The 27,514-nt window shown below is 43.4% G+C and overlaps 1 protein-coding gene and 1 long non-coding RNA gene across 4 annotated transcripts; one reads left to right on the plus strand and one right to left on the minus strand.

Annotated features, from left to right (window-relative positions):
• Nucleotides 1–8,910: 8,910 nt before the first annotated feature.
• On the plus strand, nt 8,911–25,898 carry LOC134438761 (uncharacterized). Of its 2 annotated transcripts, XM_063188407.1 has the most exons (9): nt 8,911–8,965; nt 9,175–9,418; nt 9,608–9,756; nt 11,972–12,053; nt 13,139–13,283; nt 13,417–13,896; nt 24,087–24,233; nt 24,871–24,950; nt 25,328–25,898. In XM_063188407.1, the coding sequence occupies exons 1-6, from the start codon at nt 8,954–8,956 to the stop codon at nt 13,607–13,609; spliced, it is 825 nt and encodes a 274-aa protein (XP_063044477.1). In that variant the 5' UTR covers nt 8,911–8,953; the 3' UTR covers nt 13,610–13,896; nt 24,087–24,233; nt 24,871–24,950; nt 25,328–25,898. The 2 variants fall into 2 exon arrangements, 1 of the variants encoding a protein (XP_063044477.1); XR_010032646.1 differs by lacking the exons at nt 8,911–8,965; nt 9,175–9,418; nt 9,608–9,756; nt 11,972–12,053 and adding an exon at nt 12,893–13,013.
• LOC134438506 (uncharacterized) lies at nt 18,436–21,686 on the minus strand. Of its 2 annotated transcripts, XR_010032602.1 has the most exons (4): nt 21,424–21,686; nt 20,621–20,705; nt 20,109–20,211; nt 18,436–18,632 (listed from the first exon to the last, which is right to left on the minus strand). It is a non-coding gene; the product is annotated as an uncharacterized LOC134438506 (long non-coding RNA). The 2 variants fall into 2 exon arrangements; XR_010032601.1 differs by lacking the exon at nt 21,424–21,686 and having other exon boundaries at nt 20,621–21,412.
• Nucleotides 25,899–27,514: the final 1,616 nt, after the last annotated feature.

Below are 27,514 nucleotides of genomic sequence, written 5' to 3' on the forward strand. Positions count from 1 at the left end.
AACTAAGCCAATGTGATGAATTTAGTAACATGGTTAAAATCGTATAGACCTCCTCAACAAAACGTAAATATGGATTGCAAAAACGACATGGTCCTCTGATCAATCCCTTACTATATAGGCCTGCAGCTTTCCCCATGTTCAGTGTGCCACCAGCTGGTCCTCAGCTGCCATTACAGGAATAACAAACTGTCAAAGTAGAAAACACTGGCTTTTTGCCTTCTTCCAATGCAATCTTAATTGCAGGTACAGAAACAGAACAGAATAAATGTTAAATAATATACATTCCGTATTGTGCCATATTCTGAAACAAGTAAAAAGAATGAACTCTCATCTTTCTCTATCTCTCTCTCCATTTATTTCTCCATTTATTTCTTTTTTAACACAGCATTGAATAGGCATGTCAGGTATGGATGCACTTCAATGCTGTTACCACCCACTTAGGCACCACCTTACGGCACACAAGGGTAGGCTATATTTTAAAGAGAGGTTGAAATTAATGAAACATTAAACACTGAATTAAATAACAAATTGTTATTTTATATTATAGTATATTGTGTATCATATAGAGTATCTGTGCCAAATGTCATGCTTTTATACCAAAGTGAACGATTCTCTTAAAAAAGGCCTTTAATCTGCTCTTCCTGTAATGGCAGCTGATGACCAGCTGGTGGCACACTGAACATGGGGAAAGCTGCAGGCCTATACAGGTATAGTAAGGGATTGATCAGAGGACCATGTCGTTTTTGCAATCCATATTTACATTTTGTTGAGGAGGTCTATACGATTTTAACCATGTTACTAAATTCATCACATTGGCTTAGTTGCACCTGTGTTTAGAACGGCAAGAACATGCATTTTGATATATTTTGATCATTTATTTTCAATAAATATGCAGAATGTTGATGTATTGCTTCGTGTGTGTGTGCATGTGTGTGCGTGAGTTCATGCGTGTGGGTGTGATCCATTTTGTGTGATATATTGTTGTGCAGGTCTTTTGCTATGGCAACGGCCTCTCCCATTAAACTCATAAAGAGACGAGTGTGTGTATGGGTGTGATGAAATGGAGAGGCTTATTTCTATTTGTTGCGTTGATGATAACAATGATGGTGATTATGTAATTAGGCCTACTATGATGATGATGATGAGTAGTAGCCTAGCAGTAAATTTCCAGCTAAATGGAAGGCGCTCCACCTGAGGATGCTACTGTTCCCTGTCTTGGCTTCCATGGAGCTCATGGAGAAGCCAGGGAGCTTCCTCCGAACAGAGCCATACCGCCAAACACAAAATGTGCAATCAGAAATAAAGCTTCTGAAATGTATCTCTGTTTCTCGTCTCATTTTTGACTAGAGTGGATCTGACAGAACTATAGTGGTGGCACTAACTATTACTACTACTAGGCCTACTACTACTACTATGTCTACAACTGTTGCTACTACTACCACTACTACTACTACTACTACTACTACTACTACTATTACTACTACTAGTAATGTGCTAATAATACATTTTTATTTCATGTACAAATAAATATCTGCATGTAGGCTATATCATAATTATGCTGTACTATGGTATTAAAAAACATGCATTATCATCTGAAAGGATATGAGTTGGTGTGTATGGATATTTAAAAATGCAGTTGAAGAGGACAACGTTGTTGGTACCGTCAGGAGTGTTGTGGCTGGAGCAGGGCTTTTGCCCCCGGTCCCAGGGCCCTCTCTAATTGGTGATGGGGGCCCTGGTGTGACCATGGCAGGCAATATGGGGGGCCCTATCAGTGTTTTGCCCTTGGGCCCTGTGTAAAAATGTTCTGCCCCTGCCCTGTTTATGAACCTGCACAACATGTGAGCCTTATGAGGCCTAGGGAGCAGAAGGATACCTGAGAGGAGGGATTCTCAGTTGCCATAGGGGGGCATTAGCCTATTGTCAAGGGGGCGTTTGAGGTTGAGAACCAATGTACTAGAGTGACTGTGTATATCCACATGCTGTACTATGTCCATGATCAATTTAACTTAAAACACAGCAATGTAGCCATGGAAATGACATACTTCAGTGCTATTTTCTTTCCCATTCTGATCCACACCCTTGTCAAAATATGAGAAATGTGTGGCGCAGCGCGCTAATTCAAGATTCAAGATTCAAGGAGTTTATTGTCATTGTCAATGAAGTCAACGAAATTGTGGGTGGAGCAACAACACTGCGTAGTTTGAAGTAGGCCTATAGAAGTAACCAAAAAAGAAGTAGTCAAATAAAGTCTAAATTCATGAAATATATCATGAAGTATAATAAATTAAAGTAAATAATAGTAATAATATGAGTATTAACAAATTAATCAAGTAAATCAAAAACAGTAAAATAAAAAAATGTGATCCTCTCCCCACAATTCAAAGTTAATAACCCAGTGCTGTTGATATTTTTTAAGGTGCACACAACACACACACACACACACACACACACACACACACACACACACACACACACACACATGTATGCACACATGTATGAATACACAAAATCAATAGGATGTTACAGTAGGCCTAAGTGCCATCCCTTAAAAGGAAAAAAACACAGAACACCAGTCCAGAGAACTATGTAAGAGCACTAGAATTAAGCAGTCTAATGACTTCAGGGTACAGGCTATTAGAAAGTCTTGTAGTTCGTGCCTGTAATGACCTGTATCTTCTGCCTGATGGAAGCAGTTGGAACAGGTGGTAAGCAGGGTGGTGACAGTCTTGCAAGATGTTTTGCACTCTTCGTAGACAGCGTGTGGTGTAGATTGTACCTATCTCTGGGAGAGGTGTCCCAGTGATTCTCTGTGCTGTTTTTACCACACGCTGGAGTGCCTGCTGGTCTGCTTTTGTGGAGCCAGAGTACCACACCAAAGACCCATACATCAGAACGCTGCTGATCGCACAGTTATAAAAGTTCACCAGCAGCGGTCTGGGGATGTGATAGCCTCTTAACTTCCTCAAGAAGTAAAGTCTTTGCTGGGCCTTACCCACGGCTGAGGCTATCTGTGTACCCCAGGACAGATCATCAGCCACAGTCACCCCCAGGAATTTAAAGCTGTTGACCCTCTCCACCACCTCTGAGCCGATGGAGAGGGGTCTGTGAGGGGTCTTGTTCCTCCTAAAGTCTACAATAATTTCCTTGGTCTTTTTGGTGTTTAGGGCCATAATAAATGGGCTTGCATGCCCATGGCGACACAGGTTTAAATTCGGCCTAGGGCCTTTGCCAGCCCTGCCCCATCTCTCTCTCCCACTCTCTTCCTGTCATACTCATGTCTGCCCTGTAAACAATTAAGCCACAAAAGCCCTTTGGACAAAATAAACAACAATAAATACATCTAATGACATTTCTCCAGACACCAGGGTAAACTTTCTGGACATGTAAATATGAGAATGATAAAGCAGAATTTTTTTTCTTGTTAACACATAGAGAGACCATCCTCTTCTCGAAACTTTGATTATAGCCCATGGAGGGCGCCAAAGTGACTTTAGGAGCGCCTCTAGCACTGTAACTAGTTGATGAACTTCTAAAAAGAAACAAGAGATGACATAGCTTTGATCTGAATGGATGACACCATTGCTCAGTTAGCTTCTCATCTCAGTCATGCTGATGCTAGAACTATGTGCTTAAACTTGACGGTTTGGTGGTTGGAGGTTCACTTTAATGGGTGATTTTTAATGTTGTATCAAAGAGTTGAGAAAATATTGATGTATAAGCCCCCTGACCCGGGAACACCTCCTGTGTAATAGTGTAGGCCTGTTTAAAGGTTTTACACTTCTACTGCTCTATTATAATAATCAGGGATGGGCAGTATCTTGAATACCACACATTGTCCACAAGATAGCGCCCTAAGGCAACAAATGGCAGAGCCGTATATGGCTCTGACAAATGGTGCATTAGTAAAGCTTGCAAGCTGCATGGACAAGATTTAGTCCTACAGCATACACTTCCTAGCAGGAATGGGCAGTAGTACTATTACATCTAATTAAAAAAACATTTTGAAATACATTGCATTTCATGTAAGTGATTAATATTAGAATTTTGTTTCAAAATGTTTTCCCCAAATATTTTGTTTTCTACAAAACTATGAACTACAAAGTACAACTAAATGTAAAAAATATAAACATAAAAATATAGGCCTACTACAAATACTATTGGCCTATATATAATTATTAGGTCTCACTGGGAACATTCACGGGAGAAATCATAGACAAAAGAATGGGTGGTGATTTGGTGAGAAGCGCGAACTGATTAGTAGAAGCGAGTCAACTAATTAGGCCTAATGAAGACAGGAGTCGGTTGATCACCGCCAGCTGTATCGTGTCAGCTGATTTGATTTGCGCGGCAAACTGGACTGCAGGTTTTATAATTGGGCCTTCTAAACTAGTTTGGCCGTTTGGAAGACACGAATGGAAGCTAGACCGACTTTGTTGTGCTTGTCTGTGGATCAAGCCAAGACGACTTAAGTTAGGCTACTGTAGGCCTAAAACTTGATTTCTGAAACGAGGCAGCCGGTAAGCGCGTGTTAATTCATTTCGAAATGTTTGGCCATACCCATAGCGCAAGAGATTGTAAGGAGTAGCGACCAACTCGTGACGCAGACTCGCGTTCTGCTCAATTGATGATTAACGTACACTGTGAGACACCTAATCGTTGTGGTAGCTAAAGTAGGCAAATCACTGTGGCATAGTTCTAGGCTACCTGCCAAACTTGATTTTTTTTCTGCAGCAATTTATCGCAGCGCGGCAATTCATGGCGCAACATACCTACAAGTGGCATAAGGTGGTCGATGTAGCGCAGCATCATGGCAAGTCTGAGGGCCCATCTGAGAGGCTACTGCATCAATGTAGTTTCGATGTTTGTGAATCTTTGTAACCCGAAAGCTTAGTAGCAAGTTACATTTTCTTAATAATGTTGGTATGTATTTTGAGTATAGGGCCTAGTGCAGGCTAATGGTAGTTTGCAGCCTATGGACTGTCGGTAGGCCCATTTTATTTGTAGTATATGGTCAGATTGATAATTCCAGTTAATTAAGTAGAATTGCCTTTTTTATTTCTAGGCTATCTTTTTCCTATAATCTCGTAAATTACGATGGCTTTGTGGTCATTCAATCTGGGTTGTAGTCTACCATTGCAAAGTTTATATTTGAATTATTGGCAGACATGATAGCCCATTTCCTGCATGTTAGCACGTGTGCATTTTTGCACATTTCTGTATAACTTATTTCATTTCTTTGTCTGTTTGCATGTTTCCCTACAGGGTTTCCACCTAAGGAAAAGACAGAACCACAACTCCTGAATTGTTTCCTTGTGCCAACTTTTGCACTTATCTAAAAACAGGAAAATGAAAAAGGAAATCCTTCGAGTGGAATCTAGTGCCTTAAACCTCCACCAGAAGTCACCATTCTTTTTACAAAGTTGGAGAAAATGCACAGAGGTCAACCAAATAAAAAACTCAAACAAAAATAAAACGGATAGTTCAGAACATTCACACCATTGAAATCAATAAAAAAAGACAAGACGAATGGAATCCTGTGTCTGCGCACAGTCCTTGTCTTTCAAGAGTGGAAAACCCTGTGCTGATGTGCACTTGACAGTGGAAAACCAAAGCACCGTTGGAAACGACTGCCAGTGCATAGGCTGCACCAGTGAGCCGTCTGCCAGTGGACCACCGCTGACCAGTGAGGCAACTGACAAGGAAAACCTCCTCCTGCCGGTGACTAAGATGCAAAGACTCAATTCACACCACAACCAAACAAAGACCGAAAACACTTCACATAGGGGCCTGGAGGATAAAGCTTAAAGAAGAAAAAAAACTTGGAAAAAAAGCTCTGTCTCCCACTTTGCTTCAATCTCCCCTGTTGACATTCAGAAGCCTTTTAGCAACTCTTTTTGTCCATGCAACTGTCCTGACCAGCCGTCTTGGACTGTTGAAGCACCTTTTGTCCAATAGCTCTTGGACTGCTGCTGTTGTGGGTGGGGGAGTTCTGGGCTTGAACTGTGCGTTGTCCTGCACTGCAGTTTGGTGTTGGGCCTTCAGCTGACTTCAGGAAAGTACTGCAGTGAATGTTTTCTTCTGCATTTCTAGTGACATTGTCTCTTGCTTGTGCAGTAATGTATTTTGCGGACTTTGTTGGCTACTGAAGGAACTGCACACCACATTGCCACTGGGAACTTCAGTTAGGTCTTCAGGACTGGCCTGATATCTGCTATGTTCACAGCACCTGGGATGCATCACCAATCTCAGTCAGTGCTGCTCTGGATTTTGCCAGCTCTGTTTCCTTTGAGGGTTTGGCATCCATAACTTTCATGCTGTATGGCACACAAGATGGTCTGGCTGTCAACAAGGTGATGCCACTTCTTGACCTCGATTCGGCAGTGCTTTTGGAAGTATTTCTTCATCCGTGCTGCAAAGACTGCTCTGCACATCTTCACCTTGACTGGGTCACCCTTGTGGTCAAGAGGGTTCAGCTTGGCCTCGGCCTCAACTACCTTCACGATGACACCGTGCCTACAGCTCCACCGCAGGTACAGCACAGTACCAGTAGAGTAGAGTAGGGAGGTAGAGGCTTGGCTTAACAGCTCTCTTCTGGTGAGTGGTTCTCTCACTTGTCTGGTTCTGGCCGAAGCACATTTCTTTCTTCTTCTTGAAGTTGATCTCCACTGATGTCTGAGATTGGTGGTGAATTCTGGGTACTGTGGGCATAGTCCCCGGGGGGCCGGTCCTGATGGCCTGGCTGGGGGTTCAGAGTGGCGGTCTGGTTCGCGGTTCCTTCTGCTTCCTTGGGGTGGGTGGCCAGCAGGGTCTGTGGAATGCCTTACTCTGCAGACGGGAGGCGGTGCTGCCGGAGTGTAGAGGAGGGCATTCACTGCAGTGCTCGCCTGGGCTCAGCTGGGGCCACGGCACCCAGTTTCAGTCCGGAACGGTGTGTGGTGCGGGTCCGGGGCTGCTCCGCCAGCAGTGGCAGCAGTCCAGGAGCTGTTGGACGAAGGGCACTTCGGCTGTCTGGGTCAGCTGGTCAGGGCAGTTGCATGGACATGGGGAGCGGCTTTGGGATTCCTGAGTGTTGGTAGGGGGTATGGGGGCAGTGCCCTCATCACATGTTGTGTGCTGGGGCCTATGGAGAGGACCGTGGAGATTTCAAAACGGTCAACAACCCCCCAACAACCTACCCCCTCAAAAGGCTGTAAGAAATGAAAACTCAAATCAGTCTATTCTGAAGTCCTGGAGCCAACTTACAGGCCTGAACCTGTTCATCCACAGCAAGTGGCACACTGCAAGAAGAAATGTTGCTGTTGGAGATGTAATGTGGCTCTGCGACCAAAAGGCATTACGGGGGTAATTCAAGCTTGCAAGAGTGGTCAACGTGACAAGTCCAAAGGCAGAGTCAGGGATGTCCATGTGAAATTCCCCCCAAGTGGATGTGCTCAAGTGAAGATTCCAAAGCAAACCAAAAAGTCCAAGGACCTGCAAGGTTACCACCCTGCATCGGGTTTGTGCGATAGCTCTTTGTCCAAGTTAGCAGAAACCAGTTAGCCTGATGGGTGCGATCTTCCTGTGTTACGCCATGCCAGGATCGAGTGTGAAGTGTCGCAGCAGGTGGTGTCTGGGCACAGACTCGCTGATTGACGGCCTCCACAGGTCCTCGCTGCACTGGATGTGTGGGGTGAGTAAAAGCCAACGTAACATTTGCTTTTCAACCTAAGAGAATGCCCTTAAATAGTGTACTTTCAGTGTCACATGATTGGTGTCAGATGAATACGGATGAAGACTAAAGATCTATTTTGATCTATTAAATATCTAAACGGATTCATTTTGTTTTCATGGTCTCTCTTTCTCTCTCTCTCCCTCTCTCTCTGCACGTGTATAGCTCCAGCTTGGCATCAGCATGGGCATATGCATCTTCTCCCAACACATCGGCTTCTGTCACCATGGCACACCTCACGGGAGTGAGTATCACACAGTTAGACACATACACTCACATTGCGCCCTCTTTCTCATAGTTTATAAACAAGTGCTTCAAAATAGGGGGAGAATGTTGGACTGAGTCACCAGGGCCCACTAGGTACAGCAAGAATAAGGATTTCAAACCTTGCTGATTTTGTTGCTTTGGTATGGACATTCTAACTGACCAGAAATAAAACCCCATTGAAAATGACAACCATGCAATTATTTTGGTCTATCTACATAAAGAATGCTCAAAGTGCTGCACGTGTTGGCAACAGTGTTGAATGTAGCTAAACTCTTAAACTGTGCTAAAATGTGCACCTCATGCTGAAGTGCTGTGGCCATTCAAAGACAGAACATTGAAATGTAGCTGCTGTTGGCAGCTTGTGCTGTCTGCTCTATGAAATCTTTAACTGGATAGATAAAATATTTCGGGAAGCATCATGGGAAGGGGCAAGTCTTTGTGCAATGTCATGAGGCCCAGGTCCAAGTCGAGTCTATTGATCAAGTCAAGTCACTTGACATTTTGTCAAGTCATCATATTAACGACTCGAGTTTGACTCAAGTCCAAGTAACGTGACTTGAGTCCACAACTCTATAGCAGAGTAGAGCATACGTTTCAGGGTTTTGCATTCATCTGTGCTGTGTGCGCTCACCTGTGCAGAACCCTGAAACGGCTGTGTAACCCAGGTCATCCGCTCGTGGAGTCATAACATCGCCATGGGAACCGAGTCCGCTCGTGGGGCTGTTTACATTCTTTGAAAGACTTTCCGTTTGTCGATGACCTGGGTTACACCTGCTCTACTCTGCACACTGAAAAAGACAGTAAAACACAAGGAGTTTTTTCCCCTGAAAGCAAACCTGCTCTCTCCCTTGAACTTTTTTTTACATCAAGCTAATACTCAACTCTTAATATTCAACATTCTGTCAGATGTTCTACACTTGAGCTGAAATGATCCCTGCCAGATCCTTCGCCCCTGTTATATTCAAGAGGAAATTCATGAACCAATGGGTTAGAAAAAATATCTACAATTTATGCATTAAAATTATGCAGTGTTGGTGTGTCGACGTATTCAATTAAATCAGTCATTACATTATGTGTTGGTGTTTTGCAGAAGGCGCCATGCACTGCATGTCTTAAGATTGTTCTGTCTTGCTCCAATGTCTCTGCAGCTTGCATGTAACTATAATATGCTTTTCTGTTCTTCCCTCTTCCTGCAGGTGTATGAAGTTGGTGTCATGATCTGTGGTGTTATGGGCGCTATCATGTACGACTTCATGCTCTTCGCCCTTATGTGTGGCCTGACTGAGAGGCTAGCCACCCTGAAAGGCAGCCGGCCCTTGGAGGTGAACCAGCAGGACACCTGCGGTGAGCCATCAACCTCAACACCCAGGTCCTATACGCCTGCTGCCCAGCCAGGGGAAGCAAGAGCCAGTCAGAATGCATCGTTCCTCGTTGCGTGGTGTGAGTAAAAAGTAAATGTAACATTTATGTTAATGTGTTTAACCTAAGACAATACCTTTAAATACTGTACTTTCAGTGTCACATTGTTGTCAGATAAATCTCTCTCTCTCTCTCTCTCTCTCTCTCTCTCTCTCTCTCTCTCTCTCTCTCTCTCTCTCTCTCTCTCTCTCTCTCTCTCTCTGTCTATAGCTCCATCTTGGCATGGCCACGGCCACCACGGTGGAGGTCTTCCTGATCATGCAGCTGATCATCTGCATCTTCTCTGTGATGGAAGAACGGATGCATGGGTTCCGCTCCCATGGCCATTGGCTTCTGTCACCGTGGCAAACCCCATGATGGTGAGTCTCACACACATACACTCATATTGCTCCCTCTTTCTAATAGCATATAAATGGGTAGCCTAGCGAGCTAAAGCATTTCATCCCTTGCTGAATTTGTTGGTTTGCGTACTAATAAAGACATGAATAGTCTGATTTTAATTGTAGGTGTATTCTAACACGGAGAGACAGAATATCAAAAAGAAAATGCAGAAAATAACTTCAAAGAAAGCAGCTGGGACCTCTACCACTGGTATCTCAGCCACTAGTAAGGAAAACTATTGGTAGCACTTGGCACAGATTTTGCAGTACACATATGGTAACTTTGCTTGAGAAGGAACCTGTGCAGGGCCACCTGAGGTTATGAGCTGCCGTAGACAGATGAAACGAAAATCAAACTGTTTGGCATGAACATATCTCACTGTTTGGAGGAAGAGCCTTACTGCCTATGATCCCAAGAACACCCTCCTCACCATTATGCATGGGAGTGGAAACATTATGGTCTGAGGGTGTTTGTCTGGCCAAGGCACAGCGCAACTTCACAGTGTCAACATTAAGATGAAGGGAAACATGTATCAAAATCCTCAGTGCAAACATCCTTTCCTTCCCTCCACCAGTAGACTGAAAGTGTGCCATGGATGGGTCTCCCAACAAGACAATAAGCCACAACATACAGCCAAAGCAGCAAAGGGGTGGCTCAAGTGGAAGCACCTTAGACGTATATACAAGTAGACTAGAGGTCACCGGCAATTTGGGACAGTACTGGAAAACGGCAAGTACAGCCTCCATCTTGTGTAGGTACCTTCAGTCAATGCAAATCAATGGAGAACACTCCCACCTCTGTCCAAAACTGGACTACAATTGTGTGAATATGAAGTGACACATTAATCAATGACCAGATTTGAAACGTCAGGCTAAATATCTACTTAAATCATATGAGTCGATAGCATGCATTTTGAGATCTGTTAATTATGTAGATATTTAGTAACACACTTCAACCATTGTCCTTGTATAGTGTTGATGGGAATTTTCACATTTGTAAGCAAGTTTTGACAGAGAGGAGCCACCTTTTCCATTCATTTACATGTCTCAGGTCTACCTCCAAATAATGGCGGCCAGGATCGTTGTGAAAAATGTTCTATCTATGGGAGGCACATTAAGGTCATGAAGTGGCCTAGAGGCCTAGACAGTCTCCAGACATGCACCCTATATAGTAATCGTATGGAGGGAACTCAAGCACCCATTTGCCAAGCCACAGCCACTAAATCTTAATGATTTAGAGATCTGTGAAGAAAATTGGACAAAATTCCCTTCGGATGTGTGCACAAACATTGTCATGGACTTAAAAAAAAGTCTGACCTCTGTCCTAGAGAGCAAGAGCTTTTCCAGTTAGTACTTTGGCTAGAGGGGTCAAATACTTATTTCCCCTCAATGAAATACAAAGACGAATGTAATTAATCTATTCTTTAATGTTATTTTCCGGATTTTCTTTTTGATATGATCAGTCTGTAACTTAAATGGTAGGTCCATTCTAACATAGACAAAGAATGTCTATCAGTTGACAAACCAACAAATTCAACAAGGGATCAAATACTTTTTCAATGCGCGAACTTGCTCTCACTCTCCATGTCGTCCTCAGAAAGCCTTCCGTCGTTGCTTCCAGTCATCCCGATTCTCCATACATCTTTTCAGTTCACTGGTACTCTGGGCTCCCGCGTCTTTCTTGAGTATGTCCATATGTTAGTGTGGGACTTAACCGTCACCCACGTGATGGTTCCCACAGCACCAGTTTGCTGGCTGGCAGTTCCTGGTGCCTTTGGCAGTGTCCTACAAGTCTCATTCTCCTTACAGCAATCTTCTCGCTCACCCTTGGTATTCCCTCATACAGGGTTTCGTTGGTTACATGTGCGCTATTAATGTTGTTAAGCACTGCACGAAGCATCCTGGTGTAGCACCCATCAAGAGACTTCTCCTTTATGGCAGTGAATGCTGGACCCTTAAGCCAACCCTAGAGAATGGATTCTACTGTTGTGTAGAAGAAGCTAAGTTTGATTTGACGGGGGAGATTGGAGTTCAATACACTGGCCATACCGTTCAGGGCCCTTGAACTGTTCTATTTGGGTCCACACACACATGCTTATTTCTCTACAGATCCAGGCCGCAACAAATATCTTGCTTCCTTACTTTTTTACATTAAAGCTAATACTCAACTGTGAACACCATTTGTTTGTTTCAGATGTTCCACAATGGAGCTGAAATCAACCCTGACAGATCCATTACCACTGCTCTGTTCCAAGAGGAATTTCATGAACAGCTAGGTAAGAAAAAAATATATACAAATTACCTGTATATATTAAAAACGTGCATATACCCTTCCATCGTGAAAACTACTTTCAGGTCAGATATAGAATTATGTGGTCTGCACTGTTAGTGTGTCAAGAAGTATTCAATGTGGTCTGCACTGTTAGTCTGTCAAGAAGAAATCAATTAAATTAGTTATTACATTGTGTATTGATATTTTGCAGAATGCGCCATCTTGCACTGATGTCTCTGCAGCTTACATGTAACTGTAATAATGGTTTCTGTTCATCCCTCCTCCTGCAGATACACTGGATGGGTCCCATGATCTGTGGCGCTATGGGCGCCGTCATGTACGACTTCATGCTCTTCCCTGCATGTGTGGCCTGGCCGAGAGGGTAGCCTCCTTTAAAGGCAGCCGGCCTCTGGAGCAGGACCCTTGTGTGGAGCTCAAGACCCAGGTCCTATACTGTAAGGCTGCCACCAAGCCAGGAGAAGTAGGGGCCAATCAGACTTATTATAGTAGCCCCCTGCTTCCAACAACCCAGGTCTTCTCCTCCCAGCAATCCAGCTCTCCTCCCAGCAATCCAGCTCATCTCCTCAAACAGGAAGTGAGAAGAAATCCAGTTGCCCCATGGACCGATGCTGAAGTGCATGTATTCCTGAGCCTCCTAAAAGAAGAAAGGATTTAGAAAGCTTTGGACGGAGCCGTTAGGAATGGAAAGGTGTTTGCGGAGGCAGTCCAGCACCTAGCAACACACGGCTCCACCAGAACAGTACACCAGGTCAGAGAGAAGTTGAAGAAGCTGAAATTCGACTATCGCGGGACAAAGGACCACAACAACTCCAGTGGCTCCAACAGACGGCAGTGGAGGTGGTACGAGGAGATGGACGCCATAGGCTATACGGGAGCCGGCCACTGAGCCAGAAGCCGGATGAGAACATGGACCCGAGCTTGTCACTGCTTAGGGCAAATAACGGTATGTAGGCTATAGGGCATACAGTAATATTAGGGTTTATATCTAGGAATTTAGGCTATAACATGTGAATTGGTGATATATTAGCCTACACAACACGTTGACATTTGTTTATTTATCTTCACAAGATTCCGAAGATGTACTTGCCTCGTCTGCGACTGGCAACATACTAGAGGAGTCTGTCTTGGCTCCAGCTCAGACATCTTCAGCTCGGTCATCCACACAAATCCTTGTCATCCACGCCGTCTGGATCTTCTGGAGCTGCGCAAAATGGTAAGAACAGTAACCTGTGCTGTTTCGACTGATGTTTGCGGTGAAGACCAATTGTACGGTCATGCTCACCGTTTGCGGTGAAGACCAATTGTACGGTCATGCTCATCGTTTTTTTCTTAATCATCGTTATTAGGAAGAGGAAAACGGAAGTTGAAAGCAACATTATGGCTGAGTACAAGGAGTCGCACAGGCTTTTCATGCTGCAAAGCCTGGAGGAGGCAGAGCGTGACAGGCGGAGAAGAGACACCACACGCACATGTTGGCACACAAGAAAAAGCTGCACGATGACAAGACATGACTCAAGCTCGCAACAGTGGTCAACGTGACCGTTCCAAAGGCATTGTCTGGGATGTCCATATAAGATGTGGATGTGCTCATGTGAAGATTCCTAAGCAAACCAAAAGTCCTGGCGACCCACAAGGTACCAAACTGTATCGGGATGTACGACAGCTCAACGTCCCCAGTAGAGGAACAAGTTATCAGAAACCAGCTCTCCTGATGGATGCGATCTTCCCATGTCGCGCCATGCCAAGATCGAGTGGGAGGTGTTGCAGTGGTCCATGCCTGGGCACGGGCTTGCTTTGATTGACAGCCTCCATCGTTTCTGGCTGTGGTAAGTAAAAAGCCAATGTAACATTATGTATGTTAACATTAGGGGTGGGCATAGATTAATTTTTTAAATCTAGATTAATCTCACTGTAATTAGGAAATTAATCTAGATTTAAAAAATGGCTCATTCAGAATAGGCACGCTAGCGAAATAATGCCGAAAAAAACCTTGGGGTTTCTTAAGACAGATCGCGCATTAGACCAAAGCTCATCTTTTTTTTCCAAAATGCATCTCATCTTCAAAAAATGGACATGTTGATACTTGGTTATAAAGCATATGCACAAGCACAAGCACAAGCATGAAGCATAAGATAGGCCTACTGAAATTTGAAAATGAACAGCGCTGTAAGTTGCAGAGGCAAATACAGATAAATCTATCAAACATTACATTTATACAAAATTATATATTATTTAAAATACTTATATTTATCATTACTATTTAAACAAAATTACCTCAACGATTCAGCATTTCTGAGAGAGAGAGAGAGAGAGAGAGAGAGAGAGAGAGAGAGAGAGAGAGAGAGAGAGAGAGAGAGAGAGAGAGAATCTGCCACTGACTGTAAAAAAAAGAGCAGCGGCTCCTTTAAGAGAAGGAGGAGCTCTGCGCGCAGTAGGCGCAGCAGCCCTCAGCAGAGCCAGGCAACTGGCTATCTAGAACTTACAGCACTGGCACACGGCGATTTGGGCAAAACTAGCCAGGTGTCCTCAGAGTTAGAATGCCAGAGGAGTTACAGCTCGAAAAGAATTCAGTTTGCAAAAAAAAAAATCAAGCGCGACAACCGCGAGGATTGTTACCTACCGTTTGACATGAGAATATCTCACTGAGTCGCAAATGTGCGCGATTACAACACAAACATTCAGCGAGAGTAGATATTGACAGTTTCAGTTTGACAATCTTCAAAATGCATATCACACGGAATGTTTTACAATTATGGCACAGGCAAGATTTCTGGAAGTTGTTTAGGCTATGTGTTCCATGCAATGCGTGAGGAAATGAAGGCTATGTCGGGCTGGTAGCCTACTCACACACAATAGCCTAATGTCTCGTTGTGCTTCACCTCAAACAATGTCTCTTTAGTCTACCACTTATGAAAAAGCACTCAAACAACACCTACCACGGCAGAGTGATTAATGTTTCCAGCATGCAAACATTTCATATTTAGTAGGTCTGCTGAAGCAACAGGTGGAGAGGAGAAACGACTGGGGCGCAGTCTGGACGCGTCTGTCAATTAAGAGCCCTATCTCGCGTCGTCGTAAAGTCTTCACGAACAAAATGTGGGAAATTCTGGGGGAAATTCTAGGCAGAATGTACAAGGGCGTGGTGAATTCACGTTATTGCCCGTGTTTCGTGGTTGATTTACGGTTTCAGTCTCGTGGTTGATTTACGATATGCATTGAAAACTACGTGGTTGATTTACGATATGCATACGTTGGCATTTGCGTTGGCATTTTTGCACGGCCGGCAGCTTTTGTGATATGCACCGGAATTCTCATCCGCCCTGTATCTGCTTGTAGACCGAGTAAAGTTAAGTACAGGGTACAGTGGGGTAAATCAAATATACCTGTGTAACAACAAGACTCTGATCTAATTCCAAAGTGTACGCATAACATAAATGACAGTCCCAAAACAATTGCTGACCATATCGAAGATTGTGTAAATCTCTGTTTATGTTGACATTCGGTTCCTGCCATACATTTGTCCCACATCGCTTGATGAGAATTCCGGTGCATATCACAAAAGCTGCCACACCGGACGCGACAGAACACTGCAGATACATTCCTTTGATCAAAGTAGCCTACATCAAATGCACTGTAGCCATGACAGAACCGGCCGCCTCCCGATTTAAAACACCGCTGATAGCCTGATTACACTCATGCCCGTAGGCCTACTCCTTCCCAGTAAAAAAATAATAATAATAACGATTGAATAAATAAGTAGCCCCTCGTGCCTCCTTTATCGGAATGAGGAGGTAGGTGCAATGAAAATATCGGAGTGAGGAGGTAGGTGCAATGAAAAGCGAAAATCCTTCCCAAAACATTTTATTATTGCCCGTGTTTCGTGGTTGATTTAAGATTTGAGTCTCGTGGTTGATTTACGATATGCATGCGTTGGCATTTGAAAACTACGTGGTTGATTTACGATATGCATGCATGTAGTCTACAACTTCTGTTTAAAATGACACGGGGAGGGAGTGACATAAGCCGCCTCCGGATTTAAAACACCGCTGGTAATTACACTCCTGCCCGTAGGCTATCTTTGAATTTACATGAAGCCGCCCACCGGGGGTTTGAAGCCACGGGTAGGCCTACTGCGACAGGGCGGTGGGTTAGCGAAAATCCTTCCCAAAACATTTTATTATTGCCCGTGTTTCGTGGTTGATTTAAGATTTGAGTCTCGTGGTTGATCTACGATTTGCATGCGTTGGCATTTGAAAACTACGTGGTTGATTTACGATATTGTTAAATGTAGCGCTCTTATTATGACATGGAATGTTGTATACTGTATGGATGGTTCAGCCAATCAATCACCTGCGTGTGATATAGCGTGTGATGTAATCACGCATACTGGTCAGTTCGGGTCCAGCATGAACAGACAGAAGTCATGCTGAAGTTCCGCTCCGTCTTTATTGAATAAAATAACAAAACTGTGAATCTCCGCTCCGCTCATTATTCGTCACGTAGGTTAAATCTGCTGCTGCCGGATGAACACCTCAACAGATATGCATGCATGTAGTCTACAACTTCTGTTTAAAATGACACGGGGAGGGAGTGACATAAGCCGCCTCCGGATTTAAAACACCGCTGGTAATTACACTCCTGCCCGTAGGCTATCTTTGAATTTACACTCCTGCCCGTATCTTTGACTAGGCCTATACACATGCATTTCCGCCTTCTGTTTAAAATGACACGGGGAGTGACATGAAGCCGCCCACCGGCGATTTGAAGCCACGGATAGGCCTACTGCGACAGGGCGGTGGGTTAGATAGAAGGTGCGGGGTTGTCCACCCGAAGTCCGGACAGATGGTCACCCTATGATCATGCCCAGACGTTGATGCTCCACTGATGCTGATGCACCACTCCTATTCACCTTTTCTCTGAAAGATGCTGATGCTGATGTAGGCCTAGTCACCACATTGACCAGTGGTTTTCAAAGTGTTGATTACTGTATTATTTTATGTGTTCTTTCTATCTATGGGGTTGTAGGTTTTACAGTATAAAGAAATGTGCCATTTATATTAAAAAAAACAACACAGATGCATACTTGAATAAAAATAACATTTTGTTAAACAGGTGCATGAGTTAGGGACAGCTCTTCCACATGGCTACCCATGTCATTGTAATGGGGGCAGGTGTTTGCTTACATTTCAAAAAAACATCTTCATTTATTCCCAATAACATTCAAAAGGTCATGCAACATCAGCAGACAACTAGCAAACAAACAGTGATACCTTTTGGGATAGTATTTGGATTAGGCCTATGTTAAGAAGGTTTTTAATGCAATCAAAGTCTGGCCCCATTAGATTAGCTCAGATCTCAGAAAGAGCTGAGTCAAAAAAGGCCAGCATCACTGGGTAGGCTACTGACAAGTCAAGGCTAGCATGAGCTATACAACGGCATATTGAAATTGGCAGAAGCTATCTTTTAAGAGGCAAATGGCTGAGTAATCCAGTGCCACTTTGATGTTATGGGCATTCTAATTTGCCAGAAATCACCAGACATAACCTTCCATTCATTTTCAATGTTTTTTTGTTTTGTTTTGTTTTCTGGTGAGTTAGAATGTCCATACCACCAAAGCACCAAAACGTGGTATGGAAATCTATGGGACATAATGAAGAGGGAAGTGTGGGTGTAGAGGCCGCCTCGCAGCTGCCTCTTCTCGAGCGGGTAAAAACTTGGATTCAACGCGCGTCGTACAAAAATAGAGATCTAATTTATTTGCCACTCTTTCCAACTTATCTTACAGGGTATCACCAACTAAAAAGGTTCAAACAAAAAGGCTCTATTTCGGAGGTTTCCAATAAACGCGGTTGAAAGATTGTTTGCCTCTACCGCTCTGCCAGGCCATCTGAGTCAGGTGCTTTTATCAAAACGTCATGTCATAGCCAATTAGGCACGTCACTTCCAACAACCCAAACAGAGCGGCTCAAGCAAGACAATCCGACAACAAAATAAATAATAATAATTACCAAACTAGATTTCATAAACATAAATACCATCATTCATAACCAAAATATCCAAATAATAAATAAAAGGTTCCTGAAACACAAAAATAGGCAAAATGGCTCTAACAGTGGGTGACCAGATCAAAAAACTTTGCTGACATCAAAGCATCAAGGATATCTGGGCTTCTATAACCCTCATGCAATGCCAATGCCCATTGACTTCAATGGTGCGACACCTTCCATTCTGGCACACATTGAGACACACTGCCATGCAAAGCAAGAAAGAGTGTGGGGAGATATAATCACAAATAGTAGCTACATTCCTGTCCTGATGCATCTGCCAGATGGCAATCTAGCAAAGAACTTGTGCCGAGGGTGCAGTAACACATGGAGAACCATTATGTGATGCCGTATGTGATGGTTTATTAGCAGTTTTGTGGTTGTAGTGTCTTCTACAGGGTTCACAAGAAGTGTAGATTTTGCAGAGGTGTTGGTGGCCCATGACTGGTCCTGGATGGTGCACCACCTTCACCGAATCGCCCCTGATGCAGATGAGTTGGACATGCTGGAAATGTCATCTAAAGTTTGGCAAAGAGAGAAGATTAGAGGAGAGTGCGTGTGTGTGTGTGTGTGTGTGTGTGTGTGTGTGTGTGTGTGTGTGTGTTATTAACCTATTTCAGCCTGAATGCTGAATACACGATGCATTGTCCAAGGCGCCTGAAGTGACATTATGTGCATTCCAATATGCAGACTCCTGTCCTTCACTTGTGCTTGTGGCCTTTCCCCGCGTCCATGGAGAAAACAATACAGTTTCCCAGCTGTCAGCCTAGCCACACAACAACTTTTCGGGGACTGTTTTTCATTCACTATCCCCATTGCAAAAGAGAAAATGACATTAGAATTGTGCTTTTGTAAGATATGCAATTAATTTTCTGTCGTCAGTGACATCATCACGAGGTCACAAGCAGGCAAGTGAGCAAGGAAGGACGGGAGGTCGCATATTGGAATTCACCACACTGTGCATTGCATTCAGGTTCTTGAGATTTGAGGGGATTTTTTAAATTAAAGGTTTGGGTATATTGGAGATGAATGAACACATTCTCATGCAAGATGATGGTCTTGGCTTTTAAATGTAACTAATTTCACGTTTTTATGTGCCTCAGAGGCTGAGCAAGTTAGGTTTTTACAGCCCCTGGCAAAAAGTATGGAATCACCTGTCGTGGAGGATTCAGTCGTTTTTATTTTTTAGAAATATGATGGATCACAGACCCGACTCAGAACTGAACTCATTTCAAAGGGCAACTGTCTGGCCTTAAGAAACACCAAAAGAAATCATGAAAAGTAATTCCGTTTGTAAGTAAGAGTTACTTTTTTAGAGCATGCATAGGGGGAAAAAATATGGAATCACTCAGCTCTGAGGAAAAAAAATATGGAATCATGAGAAACAAACACACAAACAAGCACTTCAAAAACCTTTTCTGGATTTTGGAACAACTTACAGCCTCGGAGTAATAGTATTAATGAGAAAAAAACGGTACCCTTCATCAATTTGGCTTCAAATGTCTCTGATTAGTGACAGAACATCTTTACAGGTTGGGACCTTGCCATTGACCATTTTTCACTTCCACTGCAGATATCCTGTGAGATTTGAGTTCCAGATTATTTGTAGGCCACTTGACCCTATGCGTTTATCTTCAAAGAATATATTCACAGGTTTTGCTCAATGAACAGGTAAATTACCATCTCAAGAAATGATTAAATCATCCCTAAGCATCATTTCAACTGATTGGATCAGAAAATTGTCAAAATGTCAACAAAAAACTTGAGTACCGGTAGTCATTGAAAAGGCCCTGGCAACCATCTCCCATCACCTGAAAAGCAAATTTTACCTCCGAGCTAGCAGTTAACATGGACTCCTATGAGTTCAGTTCTGAGTCGGGTCTGTGATCCATCATATTTCTAAAAAATAAAAACGACTGAATGAACATCCTCCACGACAGGTGATTCCATACTTTTTGCCAGGGGCTGTATATGGGTTGTAATAACCAACCTACCGTAGAGCACATTTGTTGTCAATACTTGAGTAATGTCGTTGACCGCCCTCCTCCTCCAGGTGAGCCATTCGTGTACATCCGTGGACTGGCAGCAACACAGCATCTGAACAGACAAAATCCAAGGCGACATTGCAGTATAAAACTATTACATTACAGTCTTGCATTACTTTTTGTAGTAATGCAGTTATGAGTGTTACAACACACACCAGTTGCAGGCTTATTATTGTGTTTCTGGGTTCACTCTGGGTGTGTGTAGAGTAGTTTATCTAAGTGGCCTCTGTCTTCAGTCTACAAGAAAGTAAGCTGTATCTGTTGTGTCTCATCTGAATTTTAATATAATACTCCTCTTGTAGAATATACCCCATGTGGACTTTGGGATCTTTTACATTCTGCTTTATCCACACCTGAAAACTAGAAAACTACACTAGAGAGCGACAGACAGAGTGAGAGATGGAGTGTGTTATTAATGGTGACACCAACAGAGAGCAAGTCTTTGTTGTCAATAAGCTTACTTGAGTAATTCGTTGCCCGCCCTCCTCCTCTAGGCGACCCGTTTGTGCACATGGTGGACTGGCAGCAGAACAGCATCTGAAAAGACTACACTGAAGGCAATTAGCAATGCATTTCTTTTTGCAGTGATGTAAGGGTGGGAATCAGTAATATATCCTTAGTTACAATGCAGTAACCATTTGACAGCATACTTTCTACAACTGTATTAACATAGGTCTAATGGAATCTTCCAACATGCAGCTTCCTACGAGTGAAATAGCTGATGCACACAGACCACACCACTGCCTGTGAGTCTGTGACCGTTCGAGACCAGTTGTAATCGGAAGGGGTGATAGTTATGGAAAATGAAGACACATTACTTGGCAATCTATTTTCAATCTAATATGAAATTAATCATTGTATAACATGCATGCCTGCGTTCACAAACTGTTCATAATGCAGGGGTGAGGAACCTATGTCTCGAGGGCCGTTTCACCAGGCCTCCGACATAATTTCAATGTTATGCAGCTTCACATGAAATAAAACATATTTTGTAAAGGAATCTTAGCAATGACATTTGCAATACGATTAAGTCATTTGCAGGGGACCAAGAGAAGGTGGGGTCTGTTTTACAGCTGGCTGCCTTCAATATAGGCAAGTGCAGGGGGAAATCCTGATTTCTGTTCATAGTGCAGCCCTCGGAGGACTTTGACAGTCCTTGGAGGAATTTGAAGTGGCCCCTCGAATGAAAAAGGTTGCCCACCCCTGTCCTACAGTTATACATTCACATCATATTGTTTTCTTCATTAGATACAAATCAACTTACTGCTTGAAGATTGCAGTCTGTCCCCATGTCAGTCTGTATGTAGGGTGCATAATAACATATAAACAGGTACATTAAACTATTAAAGTGTGGATCAAAAAGTATAGATAGTGGAGCTTTGAGGAAAAAAACAGTGAACAATATTTGTACATACTCACAAGGGGAGTGCTCTGAAAATGAGATTGAAAACTGAATGACCCCTTTTGCAATTTTACAACTGTGGGTGATAGATGGGAGAAGTTGTTAGCTGAATGCACTTACCAAAGCAAAAAGGTCCAAATGTTCCCACATGAGGAAATACTGAAACAATACAAATGAACAGGGATTAATAGGATTATTAGTGTGTATGTGTGTGTGTGTGTGTTATAATATATACAAGATGTAACACACACCTCTTTAAATGATGGACTCTTTTATTGCAAGTCTGATTCTTTGATAAGCAAATAAATCAATTTACATCACTACGAATTGTAGGGTTATTAGAAATTATTATACTTTCAAACCTAGTGGTGAAATGACAAGGGATTTTATGTAAACAAAATGCTTATTTCAGTAAGTGTACATACAGTAAACAGATCTAAGAGGTTCCCAGAGCACCCTACGATAGCTGGCATGGTTGGCACAAAGACCCAAAGAGCAAAATTGTCCCAAGATTGTCTTCCGAACAATTCCACTCCAAACATTCTCCTGAAATAAACAATGTCCATATCCAACCAAACCTCAGTAGGCAGCTATCTCGTCAGGTCGGCCTTACGAGTGGCCCGTAAATTTACAATCTCAAACGTCATCACCATATAAGCCATGGCACAACACAAGCGTTTTTTGAGAATAAACAATATATCTTGGCACGTTTGCGCTAGTTATCTGAACACTGTTTTTAAGGAATGCCCGAAATAGTGCAGAGCTAGCTGCCATTTATGTTATGCTAGCTAGGGTCAAGTCATCTCATCCAAACTAGCCACAGTAAGGGGGAAATTACGCTTCAACGTGAACGTGAATGACTCCAAACTTTAGAAATATATTGTTAGAATGTACCGTATACACGGTTAGTCTATGAGGTTAAATAGTTTTCTTACATATATATTTTTTAATATCCCAGTTACGTACCTTATCTTCTGCACGAATCGAGGCCTCCTGTTTCATTGGCACGAATGAATGAAAAATCCTGTCAGGGAGCGGAGCAGTTACTGCAGCCTTTTGTTTACAGTTGTTACCAGGGCAACGCTGCTAGGACCCCAAAGCGACAGATAAGGCAGAAGCGACAGATAGGTGCACGACAGGGGCTACTTATTTATTCAATCGTTATTTTATTTTATTTTTTTACTGGGAAGGAGTAGGCCTACGGGCATGAGTGTAATCAGGCTATCAGCGGTGTTTTAAATCGGGAGGCGGCCGGTTCTGTCATGGCTACAGTGCATTTGATGTAGGCTACTTTGATCAAAGGAATGTATCTGCAGTGTTCTGTCGCGGCCGGTGTGGCAGCTTTTGTGATATGCACCGGAATTCTCATCAAGCGATGTGGGACAAATGTATGGCAGGAACCGAATGTCAACATAAACAGAGATTTACACAATCTTCGATATGGTCAGCAATTGTTTTGGGACTGTCATTTATGTTATGCGTACACTTTGGAATTAGATCAGAGTCTTGTTGTTACACAGGTATATTTGATTTACCCCACTGTACCCTGTACTTAACTTTACTCGGTCTACAAGCAGATACAGCGGCTGTGCAAAAATGCCAACGCAAATGCCAACGCATGCATATCAACCACGGTGGTCAGCAATTGTTTTGGGACTGTCATTTATGTTATGCGTACACTTTGGAATTAGATCAGAGTCTTGTTGTTACACAGGTATATTTGATTTACCCCACTGTACCCTGTACTTAACTTTACTCGGTCTACAAGCAGATACAGCGGCCGTGCAAAAATGCCAATGCCAACGCAAATGCCAACGCATGCATATCGTAAATCAACCACGGTGGTCAGCAATTGTTTTGGGACTGTCATTTATGTTATGCGTACACTTTGGAATTAGATCAGAGTCTTGTTGTTACACAGGTATATTTGATTTACCCCACTGTACCCTGTACTTAACTTTACTCGGTCTACAAGCAGATACAGCGGCCGTGCAAAAATGCCAACGCAAATGCCAACGCATGCATATCGTAAATCAACGTAGTTTTCAATGCATATCGTAAATCAACCACGAGACTGAAACCGTAAATCAACCACGAAACACGGGCAATAACGTGAATTCACCACGCCCTTGTACATTCTGCCTAGAATTTCCCCCAGAATTTCCCCCAGAATTTCCCACATTTTGTTCGTGAAGACTTTACGACAGACGCGAGATACGGTTGCAATTAAACGCTATGGTGACGTGCATACCCAAACTCCAAACCTATATTTTGAGAATAGATTAACGTGCGATATTTTCTTTATCGCGCGACAAGACTCTCACATTATCGCAGCACGTTAACGCCGATAACGGCCCACCACTAGTTAACATTAAGGGTATTCTCTTTGGTTAAAAACCTTAAAGACCGTACTGTCAGTGTCGGATTGTCAAATGAATACGGAGAAAACCAAAAGATCTATTTTGATGTGTCTCTCTGTCTCTGTCTCTGTCTCTCTCTCTCTCTCTCTCTATCTATCGCTCCAGCTGGGCATAGTCACCACGGTGGAGGTCTCCCTGACCATGCGGTTGGTCATCTGCATCTGAGGGGAGGAGGAACGGATGCATGGGTTCCGCTCCCATGGCCATTGGCTTCTGTCACCATGGCACAATTCATGAGTTTGTGATATGAGAGTGAGTGTCACACTCATACACTCACATTGCTCCCTCTTTCTTATAGCATATACAGTGCCATGAGAGAGTTTGGGCGCCCTTTTGGAAAATCATTTCATCGCTTTATTTCTCGTTGATCTTTTAACCCCTTAGCGCAGCTCTATGACTGTCGGTAATGTCACAGCAATGTTGTTATGATGTAGTTAAGCATGTTCAGCAAGTGAATAGGGTCGCCGGCGACCCCTGCTGCAGTAAGAGGCTACAGTAGCAACTTCATTTTAAGTGCCCATATTTATGCATGTGCATATTTTTGTTTAAATCCACATAAAATTGTTTCTGTGACACCAATGAAAATTCTTCCACTGCTGAAATGTTTCTCTTTCCCTACAGTTTAACATTATGTTAACATGAAGTTGATACTTTTAAAGCTCAATGAGAAATAACCCAATGTAATAGTTTTCCAAAAGGGCGCCAAAACTTTATCATGGCACTGTAAACGGGTGCATCAAAATATGGGGACAGCATGCTCCTTGAACTCTTCTATTTGGGTCCAAACACATGCTTATTTCTCTACACATTCAGGCTGCAACAGTATCTTGCCTCCTTACCTTTTTATGTTAAAGCTAATACTCAACTCTGAACACTTTGTTTGTTTCAGATGTTCTACACTGGAGCTGAAATGAACCCTGCCAGATCCTTCACCCTGCTATGTTCAAGAGGAACTTCATGAACCACTGGGTAAGAAAAATATATACATTAAAACATTACTGCACTGAGAGACTCTAAATAGGTGAATGTTTAATATGTGTAAATTAATTTGTATGTCTGTATGGTGCTAGACACCTGAATTTCTTCCTTCGGGATAAATACATTTCACTCTACTCTCTCTACTCTACTGTACATGCTCCCATTGTTTGTAAACTACTTCAGGTCATATATAGATGGTTGTGGTCTGCACTGTTAAAGTAATACCTAATTTAATTGAATACTTCTTGACGCACTGTGTATAGTATTGATGTTTTGCAAAACGTGCCATGCACTGCATGTCTTAAGATTGTTCTGTCTGGCTCCGATGTCTCTGCAGCTCACATGTAACTATAATATGGTGTCTGCAGGTGTTCTTGGCAGGTCCCATAATCTGTGGTGCTCTGGGCGTCGTCATGTACAATTTCAAGCTCTCCCCCAGCATTTGTGGCCTGGCCGAGAGGGTAGCCACCCTTAAAGGCAGCTGACCTCTGGAGCAGGACATTTGCGGGGACCCCATCAAGCTCAAGACCGAGGCCCTATACCGTAAGCCTGCCACCAAGCCAGGGGAAGCAGGGGCCATCCAGAATTGTTATAGTAGCCCCCTACCAGCAACCCAGCCCTCCTCCTCCCAGCAACCCAGCCCTCCTATGACCTACGAACAAACCAACTAACACAATCAAGACAGCCCTTGCACATCAGTGCTACGGGGGTCACAGAGCCACTAACATTCAGACTAACAGCACTGACATAGACAAAGGCATAAATACACACAGTGTCACAATCTACACTCATTACAGGGCTGACCTAGAACAGTCAACTTGGACATACATGTTTTTTCATTACATTTGATTACCGGTCTGATCTCAAAAGTTTTGTTTTTGATTTCATTTCTTCTGTTTTCTACAATACAAGGTGTGTGTGTGTGTGTGTGTCTGTCTGTGTGTGTGTCTGTCTGTGTGTGTGTCTGTCTGTGTGTGTGTGTGTGTGTGTGTGTGTGTCTGTGTGTGTGTGTGTGTGTGTGTGTGTCTGTCTGTGTGTCTGTCTGTGTGTCTGTCTGTCTGTGTGTCTGTCTGTCTGTGTGTCTGTCTGTCTGTCTGTCTGTCTGTCTGTCTGTCTGTGTGTGTGTGTCTGTGTGTGTGTCTGAATGTTCACTGCAGCTTTTTATTTTGGGTTTATATCATTGTAAAGCGTGTTTGTGTTTAAGAGAGTGTGTGGGCCAGTGCAAATGGTTTGTGTATAGAATGTGTGTGTCTGTGTGTGTACTGCTGGTGGTGGAGATCTAGACTTGGACACTGAGCATTGTTCTGTACTGCAATTGGGTGTTGTGCCTTCAGCTGACTTCGGGTGAGTACTGCATTGAGTGTTTTCTTCTGCATTTCAGTGACGGTCTCTTGCTTGCTTAGCAACGTCTTTTATTGACTTCCTTGGCCACTGAAGGAACTGTGCACCGCTCTGCCACTTGGAACTTTCAGTTAGGTCTTCAGGACTGACCTAATGTTGTCTTCCATATTCACTGCACCTGGAATTCCATCCATCACCAATCTCAGTCAGTGCTGCTCCAGATCCTGAACTTTCACGCTTTATTGCACCTGACATGTTCTGGCTGTCTACAAGGAGGTGATGCCACTTCTTGACCTTTATTCGGCAGTGCTTGTGGAAGTAGTTCTTCATCTGTGCTGCAAGCAGTGCTATGCACATCTTCGCCCTTGACACGTTCACCGTTGTGGTCAAGAGTGTTCAGCTTGGCCTTGGCCTCAACCATTCTCACAACGACACCATGGCTGCAGCTCCACAGCAGGTAGAGTAGAGTAGGGTAGAGTAGAGTAGAAGCTTGGCTTAACACCTCTCTTCTGATGTTTGTTCCTTCACTTTGTCTCCCAGCGAGTTCTGGCCGAGGCACATTTCTTTCCTCTTCTTGGAGAAATTGGTCTCCGCTCACATCTGAGATTGATGGTGAACTCTGGGTACTGTGGACATGGCGGACGTAGTCACCCGGGGGGCTGGTCCTGATGTCCTGGCTGGGCGTTTTGAGTGGCGGTTGGGTCCACGGTTCCTTCTGCTTCCTTGGGGTGGGTGGCCAACAGGGTCAGTGGAATGCCTTACTGTGCAGGCGTGAGGCGGTGTCGCTGGAGTGCGGAGGAAGGAGTTCAGTGTAGTGCTCACCCAGGATCAGCTGGGGCCACTGCACCCGGTTGTGGTCTGGGACGGTACATGGTCTGGATCATGGGCTCCACCGCCAGCAGTAGCAGTGGCATGTTTGAGAGAGTGTGTGTGTGTGTGTGTGTGTGTGTGTGTGTATAGCACATGTGTCTGTGCGTGCGTGTGTGTGTGTGACAGTTTTTTTTTTACTACAGCTTTTAATTTTATTTTATTATCTAATACCAAAGAATGCATGTGTTGTCATGCAGATGATAATTTTCCCGATTTGTATTACATTTGTCCCCCCCCCAACTGTATTATTTGCTATGATATTAAATTGACTTTGACTGTGTGGGTCGTGTTATTTCTTTTTTTTTGTGGTACAGGAATGCAGATCAGAACATTTTTCCGAGACG

The sequence above is a fragment of the Engraulis encrasicolus genome, chromosome 22 (genome assembly GCF_034702125.1).
Source record: "Engraulis encrasicolus isolate BLACKSEA-1 chromosome 22, IST_EnEncr_1.0, whole genome shotgun sequence".
In the NCBI taxonomy this organism is placed as follows: domain Eukaryota; kingdom Metazoa; phylum Chordata; class Actinopteri; order Clupeiformes; family Engraulidae; genus Engraulis; species Engraulis encrasicolus.

Bases quoted from the DNA above. Each gene is read 5' to 3' on its own strand.
- LOC134438761 (XM_063188407.1), top strand. The intron at 9,757-11,971 runs GTGAGTCTCACA...TGTTTGTTTCAG, and splicing joins CCGTGGCAAACCCCATGATG to ATGTTCCACAATGGAGCTGA. The intron at 12,054-13,138 runs GTAAGAAAAAAA...TATCTTCACAAG, and splicing joins GGAATTTCATGAACAGCTAG to ATTCCGAAGATGTACTTGCC.